This window comes from Mauremys reevesii, linkage group 16 (assembly GCF_016161935.1).
Source record: "Mauremys reevesii isolate NIE-2019 linkage group 16, ASM1616193v1, whole genome shotgun sequence".
Lineage (NCBI taxonomy): Eukaryota > Metazoa > Chordata > Testudines > Geoemydidae > Mauremys > Mauremys reevesii.
In genome coordinates, this window is record NC_052638.1 from 12,997,224 (window position 1) to 13,017,446 (window position 20,223).

The 20,223-nt window shown below is 44.7% G+C and overlaps 2 protein-coding genes across 8 annotated transcripts in view; both read right to left on the reverse strand.

Moving 5' to 3' along the window:
• The window catches only part of NFATC3 (nuclear factor of activated T cells 3), a 198,538-nt gene extending 182,231 nt beyond the window's left edge, over positions 1 to 16,307 (reverse strand). Inside the window, exon 1 of the mRNA XM_039503952.1 lies at positions 16,209 to 16,307. The gene's annotated coding sequence lies outside the window, so the exon portion shown is untranslated. The remainder of the gene's footprint in view (positions 1 to 16,208) is intronic.
• The window catches only part of DUS2 (dihydrouridine synthase 2), a 47,650-nt gene continuing 42,661 nt past the window's right edge, over positions 15,235 to 20,223 (reverse strand). For all 7 annotated transcript variants that reach the window (XM_039503957.1, XM_039503961.1, XM_039503962.1 and 4 more), the window contains 2 exons: positions 19,042 to 19,115; positions 15,235 to 16,571 (listed from right to left, as the gene is read on the reverse strand). In XM_039503957.1, coding sequence (XP_039359891.1) covers positions 16,331 to 16,571; positions 19,042 to 19,115 — 315 coding nt within the window. In that variant the 3' untranslated portion in view covers positions 15,235 to 16,330. The remainder of the gene's footprint in view (positions 16,572 to 19,041; positions 19,116 to 20,223) is intronic.

The following is a 20,223-nucleotide window of genomic DNA, read 5'->3' on the forward strand; positions in this document are numbered from 1 at the left end:
TACCTTCATTACAAAGTCTTCAGTCATTAAATTATAAAGCGCTACAAGCTCCTAGGGTGAATGTCAGTGAAACACATTATAAATTTATACCTGCACTCTATTTGCAACTCAAAATTGCATCATGTGTTTTCTAAATACAATTTGTTAATTAAGTTCCATCATCATTATGGGATGTGCAAATATCCCAGCTCACATTGTTTAGTCTCTACATGTAATTCACCACTAGAAGGAAACTGATACTGGTGTTACATTTCTCTTCAACTATGTAATCTATTTCTGACCTCTTTGCTGGTCTGTTGATGAGTTTGCTGGAAAGAAAGTATTTTATCAAATACCAATTAATTTAGTCTAAATTATAGTCTATTCTCGCTAATTAGTCTCTTATTAAAGTGAAGCTATGCCACACTGAATTGTTTTTAAGATTATTTTAAAACCACGTGTGTTTTGTGGTTCTTACACGTATCTAGCACCCAGCTGTTTACTTATGCTCTACATGGTGTCCAAGTTTTGGCCCAGTTCCAATATAGGGAAGGGATAATAGCGAGGGTGATTTCAACTTCTGATTTTCTTAGTTGGATGGGGATTTACATGGGATGTAAGTGCTGCAGTTTTGTTGCAAGGGAGGTTTTCTCCAAGTCTTATGCAATGATTCAAAGAGCAATAACAGCCAGTGAACTAAATTTATAATTCACATTACTTTCTGGTACCTGAGAATGAAAAGAAAATTGCAGTGCTTAATACCTTAAAATTTAAATCCAATCCAATGCCCACTAGAGTCAATGGGAGCCTATTGACTAATGGGCTTTGGCTTAGACCCTAAATAAACATTTACTCAAAAGCAATACATATATTTAAAATGACATTTTTCAAAACTCATATTTAAAATATACTTGGCTACTCTTTTAGTACGTCCATAATTCTGGCCATTGCTGGGGTCTCACCGAGGGACACCGTTTTACTGCTGTTTCCCAGCAGGAAGTTCAAGGTGCAGACCTATGGCCAAATATCAGTATTCCTGCCAAACACCTGTGTGGTGGCAAGGAGCCAGATGTATGTGGCCCATTCAAGTTCTGCATGGCTAATCATCATAAAGTAAGCCAGCAAGATGCATGGCAGGAGCCTCTTCAGCACTCTCATCAGTGTACTTGCTGCCAAGGGTAGCAAGTGTACTTGATGGATGATGGAACCACTATTCCCCCTTTGGGCATAGTGCTTACCCCATTGCTGTTTTAACTGCCAGCACATTCCAGTGTGCCATGGCAGGATGCTAGCCGGCCAACACTACTGCTTGTGCACTAATGAGCAGCTTGGTTCATACTTCTGCTAATTTGTGCACCTGCACATCTAGGTGGAAAGGATTTCACCAATAACTTGTAACAAAGGAATTTGTTAAACAGCATTTTTACAGAGAAGTTATAGTTTTTCATTTTGTGAAAAAATAAAAATATATATTAACTATTAACTACATTTTACTGTAAGTCCCATTGTCATTTATTCAATGTGCGCAACCTCCCACTCTGGGGGTTGAATTTTGAATGTGCTTTACATTTACACAGCTAAACATACCCCAGTAAACTGTGTCCGGCGTATAGAGATTGCTCAACAGCGTATAAGGGTTTGTGTTTTAATGCATCTCAAATTTCACTTCAGCCTCCAGGACTAACTCAGAAAGTGAGTAACGTTAATATAAAAGCAATTTTCACTTTTTTTGTGCATTTTAAAAAAATTCTGAAAATATAGTATACAGACAGAGAAGTATTTGGTATACATGAGAATACATACTGCAATTCTATTAATTTTATTATAATGATTGATGGCATTGGTAGACTTCAAACTTGCTTAAAAATTTGAAATATATAAAAAAAGTCATGTTCAACTGATACCCATTTGTATCATGGCTAGGGAAACTAAAGTTCAGTATTTCGTTTTAAATGTGGGAAAATGCAGATTTTTATGTTTTTTTAAATCAGACAATTTTGGTTTTTTTTCAGTCACAGAAATCTAGGATCCCAGCTAATGACCGGACATTTCTACCACATATGTATAAAATCTCCTCTTTCACCACAATTTCTCCAATATTTTTCCCCATTCAATCTCTCTATATATACATATTTTAAATATTAAATCAATTTGAAGTGAACTAAAAAGTTTTTAATGAATAGAGCTTACCCAAAAACCAGCTGCTCTTACTCATTCAAATGCTGGGGCACACTCTTGTCACAAATGTCAGCACACAGTCAAGAGAGCAGCTTCATGCTTCTTTAGTAACCATTACTGTAATTCATTTGTAAAACAAATACTGGCGGTAAAGTGACAATTTTGAAAAATAAATAGCTGTTTTTCTCTAAAAATTAAGGAACTAATTTAGCTACAAATCTGTGCACCCTATATATGCCAGCACATTCTTATTATTGCTCTATTTTACTAAATCTGAACCATGTAATGAAAGTACAGTTTATGTTGTACTTTTCACATAAATGACTTCCACTAGTACATCAAAGATTAAAAGAAAAATGTTATATTCTATTGCTTTGAGAAATGTGATAGGTAATTAAAAATCAAATGTACAAGGGCAGAGTTACGTTTGTCTGACCTTAAATATTTACATGGAGTTTCCTAAGTTTGTTTTCAACAAATGAGAATTTAAAAGAAACTTCATAATCTGGAAATACTGGAGAGCACAGGGACACCATCCCAGGGACAGTATGAAGTCTTCAGAAGAGAATCCCTCTCCTATGAACTGGAGAAACTTCAAAGTGTCTTCTGAACCCCTTGCCCAGCCAAAGCAGAGCCCCTACACAAACAGAGCTTACAAACTTTGTGGGATAAGCATGTACTCAAGCTGTAGACCTACCTGCGAGCCCAGAAGGGGGGCGGTTTCCCCTTTCTATGCTCTTTAGTATATCTTTGGCTATTGAAACTCCTAACTGGCTGGGAGAGGTTGTGGGTGTAGGACACCAGGGAACCACACACACTGGGCCCTCATAAAAAAACTTTATGTACCCAAGGCATTGAAAATTCTTTGTTGAGTTATATAATTTTTGTTGTGGGAGCCACATGCTGTTGAAAGTTACGAACTCAGTGCATAAAGGCATCATTGTGGAAAACTTCATGCAGAGGGTCATAGAATATCCCTTGTGAACTAATTTTCAAATTCTGTGGATACTCTGGCTCCAGTATTCCCTAACCACTCTTCTAACACCAGCTCCCACATCCTCAAGCCTCCTTTATCTCTCAAGTTCTTCTCCTATTCTTCCAGAGAACCTTAGGAGGGCCACAGGGACCATTGTTCAACCCTTTACATAGATGTAAGGGCTGAGGAAGATTCCTTTGTGTTAGCTCATTTTCAATATGAAGTGAAATTAGCCATGCACACAAGAAAAAGAAAAACGAAAGACAACAGCCACAGTCCAGGATTAGAGTTAGGCTAAAATTACCAAATTTTGCTTCACCAACACTGGCACATGCAAATTTATATTTAGCCCAAAATTCCTACTGAAGGTAATGTGTGTGTCAATATTTTGCAAATCAACAAAGACATTATTATAAAACAGTCAGCTATATGTGCACAGCTCTAAGACTAGTGGTTACAGATCAAGATAGCAGATTAGTGTCCAGGTCCAATTCCATAAGTTGCACCCAGAACACCAATCAGTTATACATGCCCACGGTGACATGATCGCTGTTTCGGTTACAATCATCAGCTAAGTGGAAACTTTTAAAGACAGTAAATCAGCAACCCCATCTTTCACATAATCACACAAAATCTGGAGTTGTTGCATCATTTGGTCTGGAGTGACTGAAATGGAAAAAGAACAGGAGTACTTGTGGCACCTTAGAGACTAACAAATTTATTTCAGCATGAGCTTTCGTGAGCTACGGCTCACTTCTTCGGATGCATAGAATGGAACACACAGACAGGAGATATTTATACATACAGAGAACATGAAATGGTGGAAGTATGCATACCAACAGGAACATGAAAGCTCATGCTAAAATAAATGTGTTAGTCTCTAAGGTGCCACAAGTACTCCTGTTCTTTTTGCGGATACAGACTAACACGGCTGCTACTCTGAAACCTGAAAAGGAAAACGAATTCAGGAGTGAACAAAGTATGTCACTCACGACACAGTATTTTGTAAAATACCACTGGAATAAAATAGGAGATTTGCCAGAATAAGACAAGACCATGCTAAAAACAAGGGGAAAAAAAACTCTCCCCCACCACCTGGGGACAGGGGGCAGGCATTAATGTATTGATCCAACAGATATTGAACAGGCAGATTCCCATTAACTCTCTGGCACTGACATTTTCATTTGCCAGTTAAGTGAATACTATACACAGACATGAATGCTATGCATTTTTTCAGCCTGCTATTTCATAGCCACTGAGGTTACTATTTTTCTGAGTAAGGATGGTTGGGGTCTTGACTCCCATAGCAGCTCATCAACTCCAGTCCTTAACTGACCTAAGGAACTGCTGAACAACAATACAGGCAATCCCTTCTCCTCAATGGCTTCTCATGTTGCCTTCACTATTTTCCATCAGCTCTGTCCTCAGTGAGAGAAAGACTCAAACATAAGCTTATTCATAGCAGCAGAGAGGTCACCACTAACATTACAAGCCACATCATCAGCCTGGAACAGTTCCTCTTGCTTCTGACCCCTTTTGTAAACACCATTACAAACAGGCTCCCTGTTTAACATGATAGTTTGTCTCTGAGGGTATGTCTACACTGCAATAAAACACCCATGGCTCCCCTGGGTTAGCTGACTTGGACTCATAAGGATTAGGCTGTGGGGCTATAAAATTACAATGTAGATGTTGGGGCTAGGGATGGAGACTGGGCTTTGAAACCTAAGGGGAGGCGGGGGGGAGTCCCAGAGCCCAGACTCCAGCTGAGCCCAAATGACTACACTGCAGTTTTATAGCCCATGAGCCTGAGTCAGTTGACCTGGGCCAGCCATGGGTGTTTTATTGCAATGTAGACATACCCTCAGACACATTGGGCCTGTGGCTTTGACTACAAAAAAAGTGACAAAACGCTTTTGTGAATGAGGGCTTCTTTTAACAAGCCAGCACCTGTTTGTGACCAGATGCAGGCTTGCTGGGTAAAGCACTTTGAAAACTGTGCTCCGCTGCAGGTCATAATGAGTAAGTGAAGCCTCCACTCACCCCCCCACAAAAAAAAACCAACAACAAACAAACAAAACAAACAAACCCAAAGGCATTTTTACTCTTTGAATCAGACAGCAGCTGAGCTGACACTTGCCAGCTTTTTGAAACTGCAGTACTAGGGAACTCTACAATTTAAATATTCAAACTCTGTGTGTGTACCGCCAACATTTAACCTCACATTCCAGGGCAGGGTTGGGCTTGGAGCCTGGGACATTCCAAAAAGCATTCCACCAACAAGGCCTCAGGAGGTAGTCTCCAACTTGGGAGCATCCAAGATAAAAGGCTCAGAAGAACGCCTTCACATTCCCATTCATGTTACAAATAAACAGAGTATATACACGGGTGGAATGGGGATAGGTTGCTCCCTACACACAGAGATCCTGTACAGTTAATCCTCACACTTTGCAGGGTATTGTTACCTATATTTTCTGGTCCCAGTGCCATCAATGTCAAGAATCAAGCACGGCTTCCCATATTTTTTACCTTGTGACAGAAAAGAACAATTGCTTCATTAAATTCCAAGGATTATTTAGTAGTGAAATTCCTTTACCAAACAAATGCTTGAAACAGAGAATGACTTCTGTCAATATTATCTGACACTGACTACCATATTCATATAGCATGCCTGCATTAAATTAAGCAGACAATTTCTTATGATAGGTGTTAAATTTCTTCTTGAAATCCAAGCTGTGGTCTGGATTGCCATCTTATGCAAGAATGCAGTAGTGCAGTAGCTGTACTGCTAAGATACATTAGTATAGGAATTGGCATTTGCACAAAAGACATCTGCCATCTTCAGTTTATACAAGGAATACGCAGAAGATAAATCCATTTTTTTTAGCCGAGAGAGAATGCAGAAAATAAACAACAAATTGTGTTATAGATGAGCCACAGTCTAGATTTTAAAAATTTTTTATTGTTATTTTTTTTTTTTTACAAAAAGATATGGTTTCAATCCAATACCTTGAATAGAACAGTCTCTAGAAAAAAAGGCATTTTGTTCCCCAGAATAAGAATCTGTTTTAAGATCAAAAGCAAACCTCAGATCTGGTATATGCAGGTGCCACTATCACAGATGTATCTAGCATGAATTCACTGATGTGAATGGTGCAAAAAGTTACACAGTAGGGGAAAGTGGGTTAGGAGGAATGCAGCAGGAAGAGCAATTAAGGCTCGTCTATGCTGCCCTGCAGTTTGGTCTACAAGGACGCGAACAGCAGTGCACAGCAAAGTGCTGCACTCTGTAACTCTCCTGTGTGGCCGTTTCAGGAGTGAACTAAAAGGTTCCCTGTTCACATTAGCGTAGTCCTCTTCAAACAGAAAGACATTAATGCAAACTAAGGCTATGGCTACACTTGCACTTCAAAGCGCTGCCGCGGCAGCGCTTTGAAGCGCTAAGTGTAGTCAAAGCGTCAGTGCTGGGAGAGAGCTCTCCCAGCACTGTCCGTACTCCACCTCCCTGTGGGGAATAACGTACAGCGCTGGGAGCCGTGCTCCCAGCGCTGGGGCTTTGACCACACTGGCGCTTTGCAGCGCCGCAATTTGCAGCGCTGGAGAGGGTGTGTTTTCACACCCTGATGCAGCGCTGCAAATTTGCAAGTGTAGCCATGGCCTAAGAACCTTTTAGTTTGTGTCCACGGTGTCCACATAGAGGAGTTACCGCACAGCCCTTTGGTGTGCACTGCTGTTCATGCCCTCAAAGTCTGAACCATGGGGCAGTGTAATCATAGCCTCAGATAAAGGATTCTCCCTCACAAACACTTACAGACTCCCATTTATTGCTTTTCCTGACTCACACGGAGGACATCAAATGGGAGCGTAAAAATCACACTTTGTATGCACCCATATTCTGACCATTTTTCATTTACATCACTGCCAAATTTAGCCTGAAATATTCATTCTAGCAAAGCAGCATCTCACTTTCTTGTTTGCAGATGCTACGCCATTTATCTTACCATAATTATATATTATTCAGCTAACTGTAGTTACTTATACAAACGTCATACTAGATAAATAAAATAATGATTTGTGATCACATAGTTATATAAACACTTACCTTGCAAGCATTAGGTCTTCTAGACAATTTAACTTATTTCAACGATACTTCAGTTTCATTCAGCCAATTCACAATATACATGTTTTGTAGTTACACACTAAAAACATTGATCATATTTTCTTTGGACATTGATATTAAATTGAGGCAGCACCTTCGCTGATCTTCTATTACTTCCCTATGTTTAATTTTTCCATTCTCTCTTCCCCACAAGAGGCCATATACCAAAAAGTCCCTTTCTCACCACCCCCGAACTGGTGCACATAGATACTATAAAAGCAGGGTTAACATGCACCTGTGTGCTGACCAGCTGTGGTTCCCGTCACAATTCTATTTCCCAAGGCACACTGTTTCTGCCAGGAGTAGAGAAATTTACATTGTAGGAGAGGTGTAGCTTGTGGGGGTGTCATGTAGAGCCAGTTGCCAGGACAAGAAAATGGTGTAACAGCATTGCAACACAGGCCGTGGCCCTTAGGCTTCCATCCTAGAATGCTCCAAGCCATCAGTTGCAGACCTTCTACTGAGTGACTTCTCTGGGCGCTTCAAAGGGAGTCAGAACTGGGGTACAAACATTCCATTATGCTGCTCCTCGGGTTCTTGTGTTTGAAGACCCTGTTTGGCCCAAATATTCCATAAACTTTTAGTGGTGAATGCAGCACTGATACTAAGGCTCATGTGAGTATTATGCAGACACTAAAGGCCTTAAGTTCTCTGGCTTTCTAGGGGAAAAAAAAGTTTTTAAAAGACTATTATTTTTGACATCCAAACATAAAATGACCTCAAATTATGTCACTTATAAGATCTTTGCATTTTACTTATGGAGCAGGACAAGCCTGTGTACGCAAAACCTTTGAATAAATTAAGATTCAGAGGGAGAGAGAAGCTAGAAAGCCGAATCAAAGACTTTTCGAAGGCTGCTTCCTTCTTTGATAGGATGGCCCCTGGCTTTCCAACCCCATGAGCTACTGAAGGGAATGCCATAGCAAATGGGACGGAAGAGGCAACACTAAAGTGTGGCTGTTAAAAGTCACCTGGTCTCTACTCTCAGCCAGCATCTTCATCCAGGGATACATCACCACTCTCCAGAACACACAGCTTTATTTAAACTAAGAGAATCAAGAAATTAGAGTTTTGGTCAGTCTGGGGGTGCAGGATTTGTAGTTTGCATCTTCCATTGTGGCAGTTTCCTCCTTGGCAGTAAATGATAGCACAGATGGTGATTCCGCAATATGCCTGGCCAGTTTCTGCCAGGAAACTGTGGATGGTGATCCAGAAGAGCTCCAGTGGATCTCCCAGGTGCCCTAGTTATGCCTTCTCTCAGAACTGGGTATGCACTGCTCAATTCTGACCTGTCCAGCAGAGCTGGATTGCAGACAACTTGTGCTGCTTCTTATCACTGGGCCTTGCAAAGACAGTTACCTGTTCCATAACTGGCATTCTTCGAGATGTGTTGCTCCGGTGTATTCCACAGTAGGTGTGCGTGCTCGCCAGGTGCACCGGTGCCAGAAGTTTTTCCCTGAGCAGTACCCGTAGTGGGGGAGCCCCACTGCGACCCCTGGAGTGGTGCCTCTATATCGTGCCATAAAGGGGGCTGCGCGCTCCCCCCACCCTCAGTTCCTTCTTGCCAGACAACTCTGACAGAGGGGACGGAGGGTGGGATGTGGAATACACCTGAGCAACACATCTCAAAGAACGCCAGTTACGGAACAGGTAACTGTCCTTTCTTCTTCCAGTGATTGCTCATGTGTATTCCACAGTAGGTGACTCCAAGCTATACCTGATGGAGGCGGGTAGGAGTTTAAGGGTTACCGGGGCAGAGCACGGCCCTACCAAACCCGGCGTCATCCTGCATTTGTGAGACAATCGCATAGTGCGATGAAACCGTATGGACAGAGGACCATGTACCCGCCCTGCAGATATCCTGAATAGGGACATGCGCCACGTAGGCAGCAGACGAGGCCTGAGCCCTCATCGAATGAGCCTTCACTATAGGAGACGGGGGAACCCCTGCTAGGTCATAACAAATACATATGCACGAGGTGATCCAGCGGGAGATCCGCTGGGTGGAGACCGGTCGCCCCCTCATACGCTTGGCATAAGCAATGAATAGCTGAGGGGATCTACGGAAGGGCTTGGTTCTGTCTACGTTAAAAGCCAGCGCTCTACGCACATCTAGCATGTGCAGGTGTCTTTCCTCATTAGAGGAATGGGGCCTAGGACAGAGGACTGGGAGGAAGATGTCTTGATCCATGTGGAAAGCCGAGACTACCTTTGGCAGAAAAGCCAGGTGTGGGCGGAGCTGGACCTTATCCCTATGAAAGACTGTATATGGGGGTTTGGAGGTCAGGGCCCTAAGCTCCGAGACCCGGCGGGCTGAGGTGATAGCTACCAGGAACACCACTTTATACGATAGGTGGGACCACGAACACATGGCCAAAAGGTTCAAATGGAGGCCCTGTGAGGCAGGAGAGCACTAGGTTCAGGACCCAGAGGGAGACCGGGGGTCTAGCGTAAGGAAATGCCCGATCCAGCCCTTTCAGGAACCGGGAGGTCATATGGTGTGAAAACACCGAGTGGTCCTGCACTGGGGGGGTGGAAAGCCGAAATGGCCGCCAGGTGCACCCTGAGCGAAGAGGAGGCCAGAGTCCTAAGGGACAGGAGATAATTGAGGATGAGCTGGATAGACGCAGAGGAGCAGGAAGAACCCCTCTCCCTTGCCCACATGGAGAACCGATACCATTTGGCCAGGTAGGTTCGATGTGTGGACGGTTTCCTGCTCTCGAGCAGGACCTGCCTAACATCCTGAGAACACCTCCCCTCCTCCTCATTTAACCACGGAGCAGCCATGCTGTTAAATGGAGCGTGGCCGGGTTGGGGTGGAGGAGATGTCCCTCCTCCTGGGAGAGGAGGTCCGGTCGGAGTGGCAGCCTGCACGGGGGAGCCGCTAACAGATGCAGGAGGGACCCGTACCAATGTTGACAGGACCAATCCGGGGCTATGAGAATAATCTGAGCCCCATCTGCCTTTACCTTCTGTAGGACCTTGCCTATCAGGGGAAAGGGCAGGAAGGCGTAGAACAGGCGACCCGACCATGGAATTAGGAATGTGTCCGATATCGCCCTTCGCCCTCTCCCGACCTGGAGCAGAATTGTGGGCATAGGTGATTCTGGACGGTGGCAAATAGAACTACCTGGGGAGTGCCCCACTCTAGGAAGAGCTGCCTGGCCACTTCCCTGTGTAGAGACCATTCGTGTTGTTGGGAGAAGAACCTGCATAGGTGATCTGCGAGCGCACTGTGCCTGCCAGGCAGGTGAAAAGCCCTGAGAAGGATGTTGTGGGCTATACAGAACTCCCACAGGAGCCGGGCTTCCTGGCACAAGGCCACAGAATGCGTGCTCCCTTTCCTTTTGATATATCTGCTGGGAGAGCAATACAGCGGTGCACAGACAATCCAGGAAGTTTCTGGAAAATGTAGGGGACAATTTCCTGGTGCAAGTGCTGGAGGAACTTCAACAGTGTGCCCTTGTTGCCAAGAAGGCTAATGGCATTTTGGGTTGTATAAGTAGGGGCATTTCCAGCAGATCGAGGGATGTGATCATTCCCCTCTACTCAGCACTGGTGAGGCCTCATTTGGAGTACTGTGTCCAGTTTTAGGCCCCACACTACAAGAAGGATGTGGCTAAATTGGAGAGAGTCCAGCGGAGGGCAACAAAAATGATTAGGGGGCTGGAGCACATGACTTATGAGGAGAAGCTGAGGGAACTGGGATTGTTTAGTCTGCAGAAGAGAAGAATGAGGGGGGGATTTGATAGCTGCTTTCAACTACCTGAAAGGGGGTTCCAAAGAGGATGGATCTAGACTGTTCTCAGTGGTAGAAGATGACAGAACAAGGAGTAATGGTCTCAAGTTGCAGAGGGGGAGGTTTAGGTTAGACATTAGGAAAAACTTTTTCACTAGTAGGGTGGTGAAGAACTGGAATGGGTTACCTAGGGAGGTAGTGGAATCTCCTTCCTTAGAGGTTTTTAAGGTCAGGCTTGACAAAGCCCTGGCTGGGATGATTTAGTTGGGTTTGGTCCTGCTTTGAGCAGGGGGTGGGACTAGATGACCTCCTGAGGTCCCTTCCAACCCTGAGATTCTATGATTCTATGATAATACATCGCGGTCGTATTGTCCATGAGGACCCTGACCACCTTCCCCCCTAGGTACTGGCTGAAGGCTATGCAGGCCAGGCACACTGCCCTGAGTTCCCTGACATTTATGTGCAGATGCAATTCCGAGGGCGACCATCTGCCCTGGGTTTTGAAGCTCCCTACATGGGCTCCCCATCCCAAGTCCGAGGCGTCCAACACCAGATCTAGTGCGGGAGGGGGTTCCCTCAAGGGGATTCCCTGAAGCATGTTGGTCGGGAGGGACCACCATTGCAGGTCGGCTATTACATTGGGTGGCAATGTGATGACCTTATCCAGGTCGTCCCTGGCCTGGGAATACTGGGAGGCCAGCCAAAATTGGAGGGGCCTCATCCTGAGCCTGGCATGTCGCACCACAGACGTGCATGCTGCCATATGGACTAGGATTTGAAGGCACACCCGTGCCGTCGTCACCGGAAAGGCCGTGACCGAGGTGATGAGACCTTTGAGCGTCTCAAACCTGTCCTGGGGGAGGGAGGCCGTGGCTACCCGGGAGTCTAACAGCGCCCCTATAAAGTGTATGCGCTAGACTGGGACTAACATGGACTTCTCTTTGTTCACCACCAGGCCTAGACTCGTTCAGGTATGTAGCAGGAATTCCATCTGCACCTGGGAGCGAGACTTGCCCTTGAGCAGCCAGTCGTCCAGGTTGGGGAAGGTCTACAGCATGTTCCTCCTGAGGTGGGCTGCCACCACCGCCATGCATTTGGTAAAAACCCTGGGGGCCGTGGAAAGGCCAAAGGGGAGGACCGTAAACTGGCAATGGTCTGTCCCCACCAGGAAGCGGAGGAAGCGCCTGTGACCCTCGAAAATGTGGATATGGAAGTACGCATCCTGGAGATCCAGGGATGCGAACCAATCCCCCGGGTCCAGGGATGGAACAGAGGTCAGGGACACCATACGGAATTTGCAGCGAACCAGAAACTGCTTGAGATTCCTCAGGTCGAGGATGGGCCTGAGCTCGCCTTTTGCCTTCGGGATCAGGAAATACCGGGAGTAAAACCCTTTGCCCTGGAACTCCTGAGGGACCCTCTCCACCACGCCTAGGGCGAGAAGGCGCGTCACCTCCTGAGATAGAAGGAGGGTATGCTCCAGTTCCCCAGGGACATCCCAGGACGGAGGATGATGTGGTGGAGGTGCATCGAACTGCAGCCTGTACCCTTCAGAGATGGTACTGAGGACCCACCGGTCTGATGTTATACGGGACCAATGCACCCTGAAGGCTGATAAACTGTTGCCAAAACCCAACTTTATTAACTGGGGGGTTTCCCTGGCACCAGGCCAGGTGGCCCCCCGCAAAGAGTCAAAAATACCTCTTCCCCTGCCTCTTGCCCTTTGAGGGGCCGGGCTGTGGGGCTGAACGGGACTGGCCCTGAGACCCGCGCCTCTGGTCCCTAGGCCTGTTAGGCGGAGGCTCGTATCTGCCCCTTACGGGGGAGCCGAGGGCTGCAGCCTGGGTTTGTCCTTGGCTGGCGGGACATACAGGCTGAGGGTCTGCAGGGTGGTATGGGAGTCTTTCATCCCATGCAGATGGGTATCCGTTTGGTCCGCAAATAACACTTTGCCGTCGAACGGCAGGTCTTGCATCAGGGACTGGGATTCCACAGACAGCGCTGACAACGAAAGCCATGACGTCCATTGCATGGAGACAGCCGAGGCCATCGAACGTGCCGCTGTGTCAGCCGTGTCCGAGGCCGCCTAGAGAGCCATTTTCGCCGCTGCCGCCCCCTCATCGACTAGGGCCTTGAACTCCTTCCTGTCCTTCTCTTGAAGGGAAAGCTCAAATTTAGGCAGAGACCCCCAGAAGTTAAAGTCATACCTGCTCAGGAGTGCCTGATGGTTTGCCACCCTGAGCTGGAAGCTCGCAGAGGAATAAACCTTTTTCCCAAAAGTATCCAGCCTCCTTGCATCCTTGTCCTTGGGGGTGGGCCCGGGCTGGCCATGTCTTTCATGGTGGTTGACCAACTCCACCACCAGTGAGTTCGGGGCTGGGTGAGTGTACAGGCACAAAGTACTTCCTCTCTGCCTTCTTAGAAATGGGCGGCAGAGAGGCCGAGGTTTGCCATAGCACGACTGAAATGTTGGCTACCGCTTGGTGAAGTGGTAGGGCCACGCAGCCAGGTGCCAAGGAGGAGAGGACATTAAACAAATTGTCCGACGGTTCCTCCATCTCCTCCACCTGGAGCTGGAGGTTGGTGGCTACATGCTGGAGAAGCTCCTGATAAGCTTTGAAATCCTCCTGAGAAGGAGGGGGCAGTGCCGCTATGGAGTCGTCCAGTGCCCACGATACGACTGGTACCGTCCCATGGGCATCGGGCGGTGCCAGTAGGTCGCACTCCATGTCCGAGTCCGGTTGCAGTGCCGGTGGCTCGGCGCCCGAGTACTGCTCTCGGTGCTGAGGTGGAGACGCAGAGGGTGCTTGGGATGCCCCAGCCACGGAGCGGAGCCTCGGCGGTGCGGGTGCCTGGGGCCATGGTGCCCACTGGCACCACTGTCCTTGCCATAGTGCACCTTGCCACTGCGCCGGCTGAGGCCCAACCAGGGTTATACATTCCTGAGGGACAGTGCGGCCTGTGGAAGGATGACTGGGAGCCGAGGCTGAAGTGACCGAGGATTGCACGGTGCCGTAGGAGCAGCTCGATCGGTCCTGTCTATGATGGGTCCGGCCCCGGGATTTAGACCTCGATGACGATGAGCCATAAACGTCAGAGGTGCTGTCTCTGGACTCCCGTCGGTGACCTCGGCCTCAACACGCCGGTGACTGTCGGGACACACTTTGAGCATGGCGTGCACCATGGTGAGATTGACGGTGCCAACGGTGTCACAACCTACTATCACTATGGCTGGACGAGGAGCATCGACGCTTTCTGTCTCGGCGCCTGCGGTTCCTGCATGCCGAGGAAGACTCCGGTGACTCGCTCCCAGGAGACCCCGACAACAAAGTGGGAACCTGATGCAGGCTACGGGAAGGCCCCATGGATCGAGCAGGGACCTCAACCTCCGACCTGGCCGGTGAGGGCTGGTGAGTGCCCAGCAGCGGCTTCCCTTGGGACCAGGGCCCCAACTCGGGTGGCCCGCTCGGTACCGGCATGACCAGGATGTTGCGCGCTGCCTGAGCTGCCTCTGGCATTGACGGAATCCTCATCGTCAGGGAGGCAAGCGCTGATGGGGCTGGACTACTCCACTCCACACGAGTCGGAGGTCTGGGTCCCGAGGGGGATCACGGGCTTCCCAACTCAGGTCCAGCCTCACCCCTGTCCTTATCTCGGCACCGCTGGGTCTTGGCTTGCTTCTTGGCCAGGGAGCGGTGCTGGCTGGTGGATGGGGCTTCACTCTGCACTGAGGACATGGTGCCCGGTGCCAGGTTGGGTCGGTGAGACGGTGCGGGGGGCCAGAGCCGACTTCATAAGCAGAGCCCGGAGTCGGATCTCACGTTCGCGTTTAGTCCGGGGCTTGAAGGACTTACAGATTTTGCAGTGCTCACTTATGTGAGTCTCGCCCAGACAGCAAAGACACCCATGCTTCTGGGCATGGAATTGCGACAGGAGTCGCACGACTTGAAGCCTGGGGCTCGGGGCATGCCCCGAGCCAGGCTACTAACTGGAGAAAACTAGTAACAGACGAAGGTCATACTACTAAGGAAGATACTGCAGCAAAGCTGGAGCACAAGTTCCGACTACCTTCACTGGGGGCAAGAGGGAACTGAGGGTGGGGGGAGCACACAGCCCCCTTTATGGCGCAATATAGAGGCGCCACTCCAGAGGTCGCAGCGGGGCTCCCCCACTACGGGTACCGCTAAGAGAAAAACTTCCGGCACCGGTGCACATGGCGAGCACGCACACCTACTGTGGAATACACATAAGTAATCACTCGAAGAAGAATCTGCATTCTGCAAGAAAAACTCAGGGAATGAATCAGATTCTGGTATAGTATTTGCATGACCATTCCTCATGATGGTCTAAAAATGGCCTTGACAAAAGCTCCTTCCCCAGACATGAATCTCAGTGAGGAAAAGATTATTCCTGAAGTTTATGGCTTGTTAACTAAACTACAAATTCTGTCACTGCTCTGAAGTAAGTGTTCTGTGACTAAAACCATTGTGTGAAACTGGAACATTTAGTTCTGAAAGCAGCTTTTAAAACTGTTTTTTTTAACTGCAGTCTACAAAATAGGAAATGAATTGCAATTATTTTTTAGTTAAATGCAAACTGCAGATTTATTAAAAATTCGGAGACTTAAGTAGCAGTCACTTTAAATATGCACGTACATCTTTTTTATTTAAAAACTCTAAACATAATCCCAGTTAGATATTGCTGTTCCATTAAAAAACAATGGTTTAGCAAAGACACTTCCATTTAAAATCAAGGTGTATATTATTTTTAAATAGGGAAGCCACTTTGATTTAGTTCATCAACAATGAATTATGTTTTGAATATCTTCTTCAGACAAAATACTTTAGGGATCATGACACAACCTGCTGTAACTGTGTTACAGGTATTTTCAGACAAGAGCTGACAACTTCTAACATACTTATCCCTGTTAATGGAAACTACACCAAAACTCCAACAGTTGGAAACAATCTATTAAGAATCTCTCTTGTGTGTGTTTAAAACTCTTTTTTCTACATGTAAAATATATTAAACAAAAACCTCAACACTTCAAAAGCTAAACTGAAAATAGTTTGCTATTGAAACAGAATTTAATGTTGGGATCATCTTCTCATTCTTATTTAAAACCCAGGCTGCTAATTTATCCTGTTTGAAAGGCACCAAAGCAAAAAAACATTTACCCAGTGCGGTAGAGTTTTCCTGTCTCCGACTGATAGAGTCTAGATGAAATATAATAGCAGGATATAAAAAAAAAGGCGAGTGAATTGGTAGCTGCACAGCTGTGGAATGTTTGCTTTTCATGCTACCGTGGCACCTCAGAAGAGCTGGAGTCAGAAGCTCCCTCAGTAAAATGAGCTCTTTTATGTGAAGCCTCAACAAGTAGGTCATCTTCATGTTCTTTGTTGTTCAGGAACTCCTGGTTCTCTCTCTTGCGTTTGTTAATCAGGTGGTTTTCTCCCTCGTTAAGCTTCCCCTCTGGGAGACCCAGAGTCCTAAGACAGACTATAGCTGCAGCCTGTTCTGCTAGTTTCTTTGACTTGTCCCTGAAGAGTAAGACAGAGCACAGGTAAAAGTAGAAGCAAAGCCTGCACATTGCCAAGTACAATATTACATGTCTGAAAGACTTAATTTCCTGTCTCTGCTGCAACACAGTGACATGAACAGTATGCAATACCTATGACAGCCTAACAGGTGGAAAAGAAAAGAGCTCAGTTCCAGAGGCACATTCACATCTCTTTAGGTGCTTGTGTTTCTCTAAGGTGTCACTCCAAGTAAGAGAACACTATCTTAGAATACTGAGCCAAATTCTGCAGTCCCAACAGTCTTTACTCAGAAGGCAGGACATCAGGGGTGTTTGGCCAATTGCTGCAATCCTTACTCCTACTAACATCAAAAGCCCTGAATGAAGCACACCGAGTTTAAAAGAATTTATGGAAAGATTCTCAAGTCCAAATTTATCCCTAATGTGAGTGCAATTCCACTGAAGTCAATGAAAATGGGCAGAGCTCCACCAGGACTGAAATCCAACAAACTAGCTTTGAGGACAGGGTTATATGTTCTTGAAACTTAACACATGAAAGGATTCTCTGTGTCTCTTAATGCAGCTAAATTTGGAATGAGAATTATGGTCTATCTGGAAGTTTGCTGAAGTCTGAGTAGTTCATGGGAATGCTGATTGACAATTATAGCATTGGAAGCACAATGCTAAAATAACCTGCTGCCTGTTGCATATATGTATTAAAAGGGGATTTGTCCAACACTGATCTTCAATTTGCAACTTACTAGATGCACTCCTAAGTATATCTGCCTGCAACAAACTCAAGGAATTCCATTATTAATAGATGCTTCTATAAAATATTATTGTGGAACCTTAGTGCATCAATTGAGACAGCTACTGATTTACTATGTGACTTCCGGCAAGTTACCTAGCCCCTCTCTGTCTCATTTTTTATTTGTAAAATGAGAATACTAGTTATCTTTGATGGGATATATGGATGAAGAATGCTTTTCAAGTGCTGAGTATTTTTTATCATTGGCATTTCAGATTCAGTGTTTCAATAAATTAATTATTTCAAACTATAGACAGACTTCTTCCCAGCTTTAGGTTGGCTGTTTTTTTAACATGGTCTTGGGATAAGAAACATTTTTAAAAGTTGCTACCTGGATGCCTTTATGTACCATTTCACTTTATTTTATGTATTCATTGAGTTACTGAAGGTAGTCACAGTACAATAAGGCAGAACATTTATAAAAATATGAATTTGTAAATATTCCTAAATTGGACTAACGCTCCAATCTAGCTCCCACTCTAACCAATGGAAAAACTCCTCCTGTCTTAAAAGTGAGAAGGAAAGAGCAGGAAAGGGGGTTTCCAGTAAGCACATGGAAAAGTTTGTGTAGATCAGAAGACAAAATGCCGAGGGACAGTGCAGTGAAATAAAGTTGACTTATTACACAAATAAAAAGATATTTTATAGTCAATATATTTGATTACAATATGTCTGTTTCATTGCGTCTCTTATATTGCAACATACACCCATTGTTGTTAAATCTATTCTGTAAAACAATTAAATTAATATAATCTGATTTTCACTACAAGCTCAAGTATCCCAGGCCTGAACCATTATAAGACGTCGTTCAAAGAAATAGATACATAATATTCCTAAACACTGGGATGAGTATCATCAGAATGCTGCTGATCTGCAACTACCTCTTTCGCTTTATGAATCCTGCAAGTTCTGTCACTACTCTGGAGCAAAAGTTGATAATATTGCCATCTACTTTCAAAAATGTCAAATGTTAACAGACCCAAAGGAAATATTTTTGTTTTTTCATTTCAGCATGAAAAACAGAAAAAAAATACAGTTTTGGTTAGAAACAAATCAAATTCTTCTGATCAATTATTCACTCAGCTCTAGTTGCCAACTGGATTGTATCTTGTTCTCCATCCTGAAAAAAACAGAAGTCTTGCTGCTGGGTAAAGGTTATTGTCATGAGGATGGCCAAGTCTTCCCTAAAAAATCCCTTGCTTACTGAGGGAATGTTATGAAAATACTGGGTAAGATTAGGAAGTACGGCATCACTTTGACAAAGGTTTCCATGCAAAGCTTGTAGCTCAAATATTGGTGGGGGAAGTGTTTTTTCCAGTAGAACGGTTTAAAACTCTTAATGTTAGAGGCCTTTGCCTTATTTGAGGCCACCTTGAGGACTGCTCTAGTGGAAATATGGGCTCACACACTATTTACCTTTTAAGGATCCTACTGCTGGAGACAGTCTTTCTGCTATAAAGGGCCCTCAGCTATGGAACTCGCTCCTCCTTGGCATGTCTCAGTTAATCATGTCCCACCTTACAGAAACATTTCAAAGTTTTTTCCTTCCCAGTTATAGCTTTATAAAGTAAAGTTTACTTAGTATTTTTTCTCTCCATGTTTACATGTTGCCTTTCCAACAGTACATCACAGAAACAAATATTTTACTAAGGCCCAGTTACAAAAAACATCAGAGAAGACTTACCATAAGGTTGATCTATATTTTTGTTCAGCTACTGTGACAACTGAACAGAATAATTTATCTAATGGTCTTTGAACCTAGAGAAAGGAGAGAATTACAGGTGTAACTTATTGCATTTTGTAAAACAAGCAATACCAGAGAGTCCTTCCTAGTCTTGTTTTTACTCTGGGAGCATGTAACACCATTAACATTCTAAGCCTTCACACTGCAAAAGTCCCCTCACATGTTCAAAATACTCAAAAAATCTATTGTCCAAACTAGAGTTGCTTCAAGAACTGCTTGATAGGCACATTGCACTTACCCCTATCTCTAACAGCTAGCACCAGATGCAACATAGGCAAGTACAAGAAACCTTGTAACAATTACATCATAAGCTGTGCATACTGGAAATTTCTTCCCAACCCTAGTCAGTAAGAGATTGAGGGTTTGTCTCTCATATATGTTTATGCCACCTAATAAAACTGTTGATATTATCCATGTTCACATCTAACCCTTTTGAATTCTGCTAAGCTCTTGGATTTAAATCATGTCCTGCAGCAATCAATTCCACCGTGAGTTGTGTCGTATTAAAAAATTGTATTTTCTTTTATCAGTTTTAAATCTGTTGCCTTTCAATTTCATTAATTGTTTAGTTTTTCTTATATAAGAGAGACTCTAAATCCAAACTTTGTAAAACTTATACTGATAAAAGTTACAGGACCAAATCACACCACTACAGGGTTCTTTACCTTTGCTTAATCACTTAGAAACCTGATCCTGCAAACATGAACTACCTGGCATAACATTTATGACATGGAGTAGACTGTTAGAATTTTGAAATTAAGATGTCCTTTTGCAACAGTTGTTTGCATTCTCATTTTATAAACATGTTTTTCTTGTTTATCTACCACAGCAGTTGCAAAAATTGCTGCTGTCTAGACAGAAAAGAAAAAGCAGACTTGTGACATCCTAGATGACATTAGCAAGAATGAACACAATTCTAGGAATTCAGTGGTGCTGCATTCTAATATTCCATGTCTCATTTAGCTTTTCAATATTAGATATAGTATTGTTTATCATGTGTTTCCAGAGACACAAGGAAAATTCAGACAGGCAGTGCACACATTTTTTCAGGAACACAGCAAAATTACATCTTTAAAAATGCTATTAGTGAATTTAAAAATGTTTATAATCTGGACATAACGA